The sequence below is a fragment of the Desmodus rotundus genome, chromosome 10, assembly GCF_022682495.2.
Source record: "Desmodus rotundus isolate HL8 chromosome 10, HLdesRot8A.1, whole genome shotgun sequence".
Lineage (NCBI taxonomy): Eukaryota > Metazoa > Chordata > Mammalia > Chiroptera > Phyllostomidae > Desmodus > Desmodus rotundus.
In genome coordinates, this window is record NC_071396.1 from 6,534,084 (window position 1) to 6,546,969 (window position 12,886).

Consider the following 12,886-nt stretch of genomic DNA (forward strand, 5'->3'; position numbering starts at 1 on the left):
AAAGGTTAGGAATGTTGGAGGAATTTTCTGCATATTTTCCCCTTAGATGTAAAATAAAACTCATTTAGAATATGTACATGCGTCTTGACTTAAAAATTCATAACCTTGGTGAGTAGTTCCAGAAAGCAGGGTAATTGGAATATAAATTATATTGTTTACATAACAGTTTTCAGAAATATAGGTGATTTTAAAGTTTCTAAACTTCTGGGCATAATTTAAAACTGTGGTACCATTTCATGGCAATTACATTTCAAAATCAGGAAAACATCAAACACTGAGTTATTAATCCTTTACCTCTCTTATTATAAATGCTTATAAGGAATTAAAGATATAAACTTTTCTGATTTTCCCATGCAACTTAAATTTTTCTTTAAAAATACAACTTTAAAATGGGTCAAACTTAATGTTTCTATAAAAATTGATCCCATTTAGAACCCTGGTGGAATTAATGCAGCTCTTTAGGGGGAAAAAATTGTTTTTAGGACAAAGTACACTAAGGTGCTTCTTATTTAATGTCTTATGCTCGAAGGACAGCATACTCCTCATGCGGGAATGCTGCTCTGACCAAGGTCCTGAGTGGCACAGGATGCCACAGGCTTTGAGTGCCCCCTCCCCCGCACTACAAGGAAGGGCACTGCCACAGACGTAAAGCCCAGCAGGTCCTGTGCTACTAGAGGTGACATAGTGGGAGGAGATGCTCTGAGATACTTACAGCAAGCCCCCAGCCAGAGAGTCACGAGGCAGATCCCTAGGGGGTGGAGCAAGGGCCTATCACAGGATGGCAACTACACAGCGCTTGCTAGAGCTCCTAGTGTGCTCCTGGGCCTCAGTACAAGCAGAGCATCTGCCTAGGGCACATTCAGTGCCCATGCAGCCAAGGGTACTCCCCGGGAGTTAGGTTCCATGAGATGGGCCAAGTCTTAAGGTCAGGTAGACCCGACAGAAATTCATCCTAAAATGAAGTGGGTAACTGGAAAGGGACCCGCACAAAGCCAGAAGGTGCAACATGTTAGGCAAGCCATCATTCTGGGGGCCGACCTCAGCTAGCAGCCATGACTCCTTGGAGGTCTCTTTAAAGCTGAGAGCAGAAAATGGGGTTTGGGTCACAAATGGGTTGTCTGAGAATGTGGCTGCTGGTGGCCAAACGTGGGTTACAGCTGCTCTGTGGCCACCTTAGGGATGGTCCTAAAGACCAACAGTAAGAAGAGACCCTCTCCTTGGGCAGGACCTCAGGCGGTGCACCTGGTCATCCCTTTGAGAGCAAAGAGGAGGGTCCCAAGGTAGAATACACCTGGGACGTGGGACGGTGGCTTAACCGTATTAGTCACGGACATCAATTTACTACCTTGGTTTTAGTATACGCTTGCATTAGAAAAAAATTAGTTACATAAATAGAAGAGCTTTGTACATATCACATTACAATAGGAACTAGATGCCCCATTTAAGCAATGTATAAGGGAGAATTCTGCAACTATAATCTGCAAACTCAGGAAATGTGCAAATGAAGACATTATTCAATTCTGAAAGGATGTTAGCAGAAAATAACAATACCTGTGAGAACACCACCGGAGTAGACTGTGGAGGTGACTGTTCAGAAATCATACTGATGTCATACCTCACAACCTTTCCTCTGGTAACGTCATCTGCCGGCTTCTCCCAGGACACGTTGAGAGAGGTCGGGGAGAGGGGGAACACCGAAGGAGAGGTCATGAACACAGGCTCTGTCGATGACAATAACAACGGCAGAACAGTGAGCACTCACAGGCCTTTCCAACTGACCCCCCACATTTATTCAAGTTTCTGAAATACCCCATTTTTACCTAATATTCTGGTTTTTAAAAATCAAAGAATACACTGCTGCATATAAGAACTTTTTTATGGTATCTGCAAGGATGGCCTCTAATTTCATATCAGCATCAAAGATATTCTCCACTTACAAAATAAAAATTATCTAGTAATTTGTTTATAAAGATAACTGGTAGATAATTAGGTGGGAAACCATAAGTCTTATAAAGTATTTGGGAAAAAAGTAATAAAACAGACTATGTTTCATTCCACAAAGTTCAAAACAATGTGTACTGATATATTGGATTTCTTACATGGAAAAGTGTTTCACTGGGCAAAACCAAAGTACCTGGGAGAATATTATTCTTCCGAATGAAATAAGTCTGAAATCTTCTAAATAACCCCAAAATAATTTTTTAAGTTTTCAATAAATCTTGACTGAAAGGTGCAGGGTATATCTACACACATCCATTCTCCCCTTGCCATCCTTGAGATCTTAATATAGATTTTAAATGTGTTAACCAAAAGTGCATTATCAAAAGACCTCATCGCACTTTCATTAGCCAGTGACCCATAAGATTATGAGGGTCCGGTGTTGCAGCTTCACCCATTACTTTTCATTTCTGACCTTGATTTTCCCCTTCCAGGATGCCATGGCTCATCACTTGTGCTATCGTGGCGCTATTATTTGTCCAAGATGGCTGGCCGTCGTTAAGAGATGCTCCAGCACAATGCACATTTTATTCATGAAATGATCCCCTTGGACATCAACCTCCAGCTCCCCTTATCCTCCACAGTCCTAGCAGGTCTGAGTTAAATCAGGACGTGCATTTCTGTGGATAGCCACAAATTCAAGGCCTAACAAAAGTGTATTTTTAATTGCATTAAAGACATACAATTTGAAGTGTGTGTGTAAAGAGTAAGGTGGAGAATTTAAAATATCTCACTCGCCTTAGTAAAGGTAGCTTTAAAAAATTAAAAAATGTCACTCTTCTTTCTTTTCAAATTGCCAACTCCTCATATAAGCACACTTGTGAATTACAGATTTTGATATCCAGGAGTCTGTCATTCGGAACAATCTAGTAGCTAAACTACTTATTTTGTAAAGAAAAATAAAAACCAAATCAGAATGGTGACATTTTAATAGGTATGACCCTGGACATGAATTGTGCTCACTGAACATGAGTGGTGCTGACTTTGGAGCAAGATGAGAGAGCTCCAACCCGCTGCAGGACTGGACATCAATTGCTATTTCGCAAACATCCTTCAAGGACTATAAGTATAGTTAAGTCATTGTCCCCTCCTTGAAGTAATAGCTAAAGCATTTTTTCCCATAAAACTTACTGCAAGTCCTTTAGGACCTTGAGTTATGTATGTAACCAACTGAGGTACTAAAGGTTCCCTTGCCATATGTAAGTGTATAATTCTTACTTGAGTGCTGTTGACTTCAATTTGAGACAGTATTTTTCCATATGAGTTTTAAAAGTAGAATTTAAAGCTTGATCTTCACCTGATTCTCCGGTTCTTTCTGAGGTCCAGGCCGAGGACACGCTGCCAGCCATGTTCACAGCCGAGACTCTAAACTCGTACTGGGTGTATGGCTCCAGGCCGGTGATGGTTGTGGATGTCTGGGGAGCTTTCAACGCATGTTCATTGGCTGACTCTGCAAACGGGCGAGGACTGAGCCAGCCGCTGCTCTCAAACACCTGACTTCCAGATGACACAGTTTCTCCATTAGATCTCGATCTTTTCATGTATAGTTCATATCTTATAATTATTCCTAGGAAAGGGAAACAGTAAACCAAGATGACTCATCAGAGAGACAGAGGATTTGGGGGGTCGGGTGGGATTAAGTCAGTGAAAGAGTGTTGGTTTTTCATTATTCTTCTGACTAGATTACTTCTCCATTTCCTTAGTAACTAACACAGACTGTAGGTACTGACAAAATAAATAAATAAATAAAACCCAAAAAACAAACTGCTGGATAGATGTAAAAAAACAACTGGGAACATACAAAACACAAAATAACTATAACTTATGGTAGGTAAACTCATAATTTTTTTTTCAGGATGAGTGGTCATAATTTCTACCAAGAATAGCTATTTCTTTATGGGAATTTTATCAGCATACTTCCAGTTTGTACATTTTCATTTGGGATTTTAATTGGTAAGCCCTGTTTCCATAAATACTGAAACATTACAGTTAATTTCTGCTCAGTTTTATCAAGTAATTTAAAAAGTCTAAGATAAAAGGTTTTGCCATAATATGTACATGATATTAAACTACTAAAAATCTGCAAATGCACATCTGGCCTATATAACAGGGTTCAATCATATGAATTGACTTAATGGAGTCAGCTAGCCTATATACATATTTTTTATATTATTTTATACACTTTTCTTGCCTAAACGAGAAAATTTACTGCTTATGGGTGCCCTAACTTTGTGACACAGTCAAATATAATGCATTCCATGAGTGAGTTTTAAATTAGAAACATAATTTGTGTTGTGGCAGATGTCATTAAGAGCAAAGATAATATTAGCCTTTTAAGGGGCAATTTAAATGAGTGGAATTTGTTATTAGATTAAAGAAATACATTCGTTCTACTAACCAGGACAAATAGTACCTTATATTTTTAGAAATTGTTTCTCAAGTGTTATATCCCACAGTTATAAAAATGCATACAATTGCCAGACTCTATTGCACAACTCCAGATTTCTTAGATTCTCATTCACGTATTGCCCACGAGGGTAAACTCTAGGCCTTGGATTCCTACCATTTGGTTCCACCGGTGGAGCCCAGTCTACATGAAGTTCTGTGGAACTGATCTTTTGCACCCTAGGTGGGCCCAGCCTTCGGGGTGGCGCCTGGGCTGTGGTCACCGTTACGGGTGAGCTGTGTAAACAGCCCCCCTGAGTACACGCCTGCACAGAAAAACGGTACTTGGTGAATGGGACCAGGTTCCGGACGGTTGCTGAGGCTTCATGACCTTCGAGGGAAACACATGGCTGGATGTCATCTAAAGGGGCACAGGACAAAATATACTTCTCTATAGGCCCAGAACCATTTGAGGGTGCTGTCCAGGTAAGCGTCACAGAGTCTGAGCCAACAGGAATGACATAAGTCAAGTTCAGGCTTCCCTCTGGGACCCCTGGTGCTGTCCTGTAGGTCACCGCTGCACTCCCTGTCGAACCGTGCACATTGGTGGCCTTGATGGAATAGGAATAGGAGGTATACGGAGACAGACCAGTGTCTAAGAAGTACTGGATACCTGAAATTAAAAGAAAAAAATAAGAAGAAAATAGTTACATTCTACAAATTGGTAAGAAATCATGTGTACTTGCTTTCCCTTGATATGACTTAACTACATAAACTACACCAGTCCCCTCTTTATGAATACCCAGCACATTCAAGTGCTTACAGAAGAAGAGTTAGGCATCAGAGTCTGATTTTAATCCACAGAGATTCTAGGCTTCCTGAATGGCAAAGATGCTGTCTTGGGAGCCGGTGAGCCTACTATGGGACCTCCTGTGGCTGGGGCAAGGTGACCCTTCAGCCTTGGGAGGCCCAACGGTTGAATGAAGGACATGGAAAACAAATCTCAGAGAGTCCCTGGAAATACAAAGAGCCCAGGGGAGGCTGAGATAGTGTGGAGTTCACAAGGACCTAACCAAGCCGAAAGAGAGCGTGTGTTCACCAGCTTCATGGATCTGACGTTGGTGCCATTGAGTGTGTCAGCAGTGGAGATCGGCCAGCCCCCCCCTCACATGAGCCAGCACCCTCTGAAGGGTGCACAGAAGCAAGGGCCGGAGGGAAACTGCCCTCCCCCTAGTACCACCATGGTAGCTGAGAGAAGGAAGTAATTGAAGACTGGACACAGGAGCGAATGCCATCAATGAAATGTTTGTATCTCCCCCAAGTTCACATGCTAGACACCTAATGACCAAGCTGGAAATGTTAAGAGATGGCCCTTTGGGGTGTGATTAGGTTAAGAGTGCGAGCCCATAATGAGATCAGTGCCCTGATAAAAGGGGTCCCACCAAGGGCTCTCCTGTCTTCTTTCATACGAGGGCCAGGTAAAAGTCAGCAGTCCGCAACCCAGAAGAGGACCTTCACTAGACCCTGACCATGCTGGTATCCTGACCTTGGACTTCTGGCCTCCAGAGCTTGAAGGAATACATTTCTGGTGTTCATAAGCCACTCACGCTGTGGTATTTTTTTTTAGTAGTAGCCTGGATGGACTAAGGCAGCGAACATGTGAATGCAGGGCAATTTTCCCACTCTTTACGCATGTCATTGCAAATTCTGCATGGCCACATGTAGAGTGTTGCACTAGGGTCCCATTAGGACACAGAAGCCACAGAGTAACTTAGGTTTCCTTATCCATCTCCCGTCTCGATAATGAGAGCTGTCCTTTTCATCCTTGTATTTCTAGGGCTCAGACACTTCCTGGCCTGGCGTAAGCACTGAACAAAAGTGTATTGAATGAATACGTGGATGAATGAATAGTTTCTATATATACTCAATTTATTTTTCTAGGCAGTACTATTAACAGCCTTATAAAAAATGATTGTTTCTTTATCCCCTCTCTTGTTTTCTTTCTTATCCCCACCCTGTGTTTTCTATTCGTGTTTCTCAGAAGAACCACCTTGTCACTTGTCGCATGGACCCTTTGCTGAGGTATGGAATAATAAATTATAATGATATTCAAGGGAGGAAGGAAGACCTCCGTTTTACAAAGATATACATCATTGTCTGCACCTCTAAACTTAAACTACATCCTTGTCAAAGTAGTCATCCAGTTTCCCTGTGGGAGCATTTCCCTAGAGTTACATGTGAGGACCATCTCCCTGCTCACGACATTCCAAACAAGGAATGGCTTAACCAATTGTGAATTTGGGGGGTGGGCAAAATCAAAGCATGCTCTGATCAGCCCATGGATTTTTCTCTTGTCTTCCTGCAGCGGAGAAGGTATATTCTCCAACCTGGCTTTTACTGAAGATCATTTTTTTATTTGAAATTTCCATCTCCCTGATTCTCATGCCTAGGTCTCCTTCAGTTTCAAACTCAACTAGGAAAAAATAACGCGAGGTGCCAGCCACCCTTTAAAATGTCAATACTACTAAAAGAGGGCAGGACCCTACCATAGCTGTTCTGGTCACACCTATGACACAGGAAGCACCTTTGTGCAACCCAGATGGGGGCTGCACGGGAGACAATGTCAAGTGCTAGTTATATATAATTCCCAGTGTACTAACTTGACTTCTACACCCCTCTCTTCTACTTATGAAAGCTTGTGAGTATGCTCATGAGTGAAATTTTGTTTAGGGAAACCATTGACTATACCTTATTTTTTAAACATTAATTCAGAAATGTTAGAATCATTCCACCATTATTAGCATGCTATTACTAATAACCAATAATCTGCAAGGTCTAAAAATGATAATGTACCAGTTGTCATGACCCGAGGTTGGGAACGACTGGCCTGCAGGATGCCAGGGTGCATTAGGCCAGCTAGGAAAAGTTTTTATTCTGACGAGGAATTCTATAATAGTCTCAACCATATGATCAAACTTGCTTGCATGTCAACACTATTAATTTTCTTTGAAAAGTTCAATGACTCCCTACCTATAATTCCAAATAAATGCCTTTATTTAACCCAAAGCTTTGTGTTCATCTGACTGAATATAAGTACTGTTTCCTTTCCGTATTGCACATGCTGCCCACACACTGGAAATAGAGTAATAAACATGAGGATATTATTGGAATGATGCAAAGTTCTGACAGTGTTAACCAATTGTTCTTACTGTTCAAAGGCCATCACGCAGATAATTTTCACATCATTAATTATAGTGACTGTCAAGAAATGCCAGAAGTAGCATTTTAATGAAAAATAAGGTTTTAGGAAATAATACCTTGTATAATAGGATTATATAAATGCCTGATTAGTGAATGAGCATGCATTTATTATGTAAGAAACTGTGGTTTGGATTCTGTGTTAGTGCAATCATGGAAAAGAGCCAGAATGCGGTACTCACACGTACTGCTCTGTGAAACAGACCCCGATATGTTACCATGGGAAATATGCCTCTAGACTGATATCGCATAAGGAAGGTTAGTTTCATTACTGAATTAAGTTGGATGGCAAATAGGGTGACTCTAATTCACCACCTCGACATAGTTCAAGCAGTGGCTCTGTCATCATCAAAATCACATCAATATATTTATAACTTGCTCTTCCCCTATCACAAAAGTGTAAGTTTCAGGACACCTGGATCATGCTGATATTTGGAAGAAAATAAACGCTCTAGGAGCAGGTTTTTAGGATGCTTTGCCAATGTGGCAGATGTAGACAGATGTTCATTTCCCTTTGCAATCTGCATCTTGAAGTTCAGGGTTCCCATTAACTTCCAAGAACACTTGGAGTACTGAAGAGACATTTCGAGTTAGCAGAAAATGCTGGACATTGTAATGAAGGTACGAGTCACTCCGAATTAGGTGTAACATGTAACCTGTGATAATAGATACAAAATAAAGCCACATGCTATGCAGAAGTTTTAAAGCCAATCGATATGCTAAAAGAAGGCATCCTTCTAATATCTGGAGGAAGATTATGGGACTTTAGTATTTCTTCACAGCTTTGTATACTTTTATAACGAATTAAACGTGTTAAACTAGAATGTGGAAAATTGGGCATTAAACAAAGAGAACAGCATGGAACTATGAACTGGCATTACTGTTCCTGTGTTTCTTAAACTAGTGTCTTAAACTATCTCGTAGCCAAAGTTGACAATGAGCAAATAGCAGACGAGCCAGAGCTAGCAGAAAGGAGAATTTCCTGTGTTTTCATTGTGTCTTTGGGGAAACCCTATCTGAAACATGCGTAACTATATTTCTAACAATGTGTCTCAGCAGCTTGAATTCTATGAGCCCCTCTCAAATCTTCGTAAACGTGACAGATGCAAAGACAGTATTCGTGTTTGTTCACACACTTCCTCTTTCAATTTAAGGCCATGCTGCCTGCATTCTATTTTTAACCTGGGAATTTTAAAAGCTGAATTCACATAATAGAAATATTTGGTAAATTTTCTGCAATCCTTACATCAGAGAAAACTACAGATTGGTTTTTAAGTCCTGCAGTAATTTCATATATTTTTCAGTTAAAGTATAATTCACAGATTATTTTTAATAGCACTTAATTACCTTAAACAACACAGCATAAACATTTCCCACTCATTAATGTAAACTGAGACATAAGGTAATCATATCCTATAATTAACTTCATAATGTGTCAGGATTTTATCATTCCAGTTACCATAATTTAATGAAAAGTTTTTGAATGTCTGAATTTTTCCAATATTTTGTTAATACATACAGAGTAGGTTTGAATCTATTTTGTGTCCATTGATGACTATTCATTTAAGATTTCCAAAATTAAATTCGCTGAGTCAAATGGTATACAAAGGGGAAGTTTCTTCCACATATTTTAACAATTTGTCCTGTGGGAAAGGTTGTACCGCTGAACCCACACAGACACGCCAGCAGTTCAGGTGGATCCCAGCTCCTTCACATCCTCATCAGCCCCGGACAGGTCTGTTTCTGTTCATCTTTAGGAATTTGATAAGCATTAATGGCTTATCAAATCAGAAGTATCTCATTTATTGCATCTCTTTGACTACTAGTGAGATTTATAATGCATGCTCCCGGGTCAGGAGAAAAAAAACCACTTCCAATAATGGGACAATTGACAAAAATTTAACATGAATTATACATTAGACAAGAGTATTATGTCAATGTCAAGTTTCCTGAATTTGACCACTGCTCTGTGATTATATGAGAGAATTTCCTTGTTCTTAGGAGATTCAGGCTAAAATATTTGGGGTTAATATTTGGGGTCTTTAATCAATTCTCGAATGGCTCAGGAACAATAATCACGACAACAACAGCAACGAAGCATCTGTTTGATACAGGTGAAAGGTACATGAGAGTTTTTACAGCTCTTCTGTGGGTCTGAATTGTAAAAAACAAAAATAAGTAAAATGAATAAATCAGTTCAAATTTTTAAAAAAAGATTTGTAATTCTCTCTCTGCTTGAAACACTCTGTGCTAGACAGAGGAAACCACAACATCCATCCTCCATGTCAGAGAACTTAACTAATGTATCAACTCCCAGAATATTATATCTTTCCATCCCCCAGTCTTTAAACTCACTGTATGGGTATTGATCTTCAGTTGTGTAGATATCAGAATCATCCCTGAATAAACTGTAAGTAAGCTGGTGGGCATTGGGGGAATCAGGTGGGCTCCAGGACAGATTGATAGCAGAAGAACTTTGAACTTGTCCTCTGGGAGGCGGCTGCTGGGACGGAGCTAAATTACAATGGAGAGAGCATTTATTAGCAAAGGCAATCAATAAGCACACAGTAAAGAGAAGCAAGATACCCAGCAAAGAGGTCTTTCTGATTCAGGATTACTTTATCAAGGAGACATGCGGTTGACCGAGACATTAATAAACAAAGGGTATATATCATGAATTACTAAAGCAAAGCTTTTTATCAGTAAGCATATAACAAATTTGTAATTGGGGGGGAACCCACAAAGTTTACATGAAGCACTTCGTTGTCCTTTCGTGTGTGTGTGTGTGAGAAACTATCCAAGGAAGCAAAACACTTCTTTGCTCTTTAATTAATTTAAATTTTGACATCAGTAAGATCCACTGGCACTTGAAATTTAAGGAGCGTGATTTTGGCGTTTCTGGAAGGAAGTTTTCCATTGCATTAAGCACAATGCCTCCTCTTGCTTCGCAGAGCACAGTGTGAAAAAGGATAATAGTTGGTCATACAAATAGCTGTGGATGTTATGAATGCTAAAGAGTCAAAATATTAGCAAAAAACAATTTGAATGTACTCCGTGAACCCGGCAGACCCTGTCAGAGGAACCGTGATGGGGACAGATAATACGATTGCATCTTTCAGGTGCCCAAGAGCATTCATTTCACCCCTTTAGGAATACTTTCTACGATATAAGTAAATACCCTGAAAACACTATCTCCTATCCCTGTATATTTTCCTTAGTCTCCCTATTTTTGAGAGTAAGCCTGCATTTATTCACTATAAACATGAAGCAGAAAAAGCATGTCTATTTTCTAAGGACACTCCACCACGCTCATTTACTCGCCTCTGGTTTAACATACGCATCATCCTTCATCTATTTAGAGAACCACAGTCCAATCATACTTCCTCGTTAAATGAGATGTTGAAGACACAGGTTACTGTGTTATCTTATTTCTTAAAACCATTGATCTCTTTAAGGAAAATTTAAAAGACATGTGCAGAAACAAACCAAATGATCATCAATATTTTTGTATGAAATGTCTGCAATCACTAGGTGACAGGGATGCAGGAGAAAAGAGAGAGCACATGCAAATTAAGTGATTTCATAAAGAACTTAACAAAGACACTACTTTCAAAAGGGTGGGCCAAGTATAAAGGCATGGAGCAGCATCCTAGGGTGTGGTAACAGCCAGGTCTGGGACTATTTATGTCAAGGGTCCTCAAGACCACCTCCCAGGACCTGCACTCACAGAACTGACTCGTCACAGAGTCCCACTCATGGCTAATCTTTATTTCGGCAAAAGGAGATAGTGCAGTCAACAAAGGGAAAGGCACATGGGTGAGTTCCAGGGAAGGCAGCCACTTCTAGCCACACAGGATCTGCTTAATTCCCCCAGCAATGTGTCACGTAAATGCCTGCCAAATGTTTCCAACCAGGGAGTTCATTAGAGACTCCGTGCCCAGGGTTTGTGTGGGGGCTGCTCTTATAGACAGATGCCCAGGAGGATAGCACATGTTAAGTATAAACCTTTTGGTTGGATAAAATTTAAGGGACAATGAGCCACCCTTACTAGTTTGGGGGGATGGTGGGAACCGTCACGAAACCCAAGTTCCCAGAAGCCAGCCAAAGCCAACTTTGTAAGCAGGTCTTTCTAAAGATCAGCAGCCAGGCCTGCTATGTGGACTTCTTTCCATACACCCTCTCTAGCTTGATAGGGCTCAGCACCCCAGGAAGCGTGTGAAGATCACTAGGCAGGGGCTGGGACCACTCAGATTGAGATGCAGCCAGTCCCAGGCCACTCCTACACTGAGATGAGGAACTGGATGTTAAATCTTCCAACTTCCCTTTCCAACAGCCCTCCAGATGACGGGCAGGTTCCTGTTAGCAGCTGCAGCCAACTGCAAGTCTGAAGGCAAGAGAGCCTGCTGGTGCTGGCCTCACGCACTCTTGGGAGACACAACAGGCTAGGGAAGTATGGCGTGGTCACGTGAAGTTATCCTGCTCACCAGGTAAAGACTTTCAACCCGGCGTTACTGCTGATTTTTCAGTATTCATGCGTGATACTCTCCACCATAAAGACATGATATAATCTAATAGGAACATTTCATGAAATCATTTCGAGAGCACCGACTTTGAAATGCATAAAATTCCATATATTATGCATATGCTTCGTAAAGACAGTGCCCCTAACCCTGTGGTAGATAATACTGATGTCAGAGTTTGAAAGAAAAAGGTTCCAACTCGATATACTCTCTTCCCCTTTACATTTTCTCTTCTCCTTTAGAATTTGCACTTTTATATTAAACTTCTAACTCTCTATATGCCTATTTAGATAGAGGACAAGTATCATAACAATCTCAAAATGACAAATGGAGACAGAATTATTTCCAAACACCTTATATTTTCGAATTCGTGGATTTGCCATAATCGACATGGTCACTTTGGCCGAACACTGATGGTACCTTTGATCTCGCAGTGAATTTTCATTTAGGGCTTTAAATCCCATTGTTCTTGGTGGAACCACAAAGATCGTGTCTCATTTGTAGCACAGCGAGCCTTGCACTCCCTTGCAATTTAATATTTTTTTAGTGATTATAAATGACTGCATCTGCACGTGATCAGGAATTCAACAGATTTCAGGGTTCAAGCGATCGAAACTGGCCTTCAGACTAGTTTCAAAGGCAGTGAAATACTTTTAGGAGGACTGAAAGACAGAGAGATATTTCAGTCCCCTGTCCAAGGGAGTTGAAAATGATTTGCATCGCAT

General features: G+C 40.6%; 1 protein-coding gene across 1 annotated transcript in view; it reads right to left on the bottom strand.

Annotated features, from left to right (window-relative positions):
- USH2A (usherin) overlaps positions 1-12,886 on the bottom strand; it is a 499,855-nt gene that overhangs the window by 365,632 nt on the left and 121,337 nt on the right. Inside the window, exons 16-19 of the mRNA XM_053912470.1 lie at positions 9,997-10,155; positions 4,562-5,056; positions 3,296-3,565; positions 1,552-1,721 (exon numbers count right to left, since the gene is read on the bottom strand). Coding sequence (XP_053768445.1) covers positions 1,552-1,721; positions 3,296-3,565; positions 4,562-5,056; positions 9,997-10,155 — 1,094 coding nt within the window. The remainder of the gene's footprint in view (positions 1-1,551; positions 1,722-3,295; positions 3,566-4,561; positions 5,057-9,996; positions 10,156-12,886) is intronic.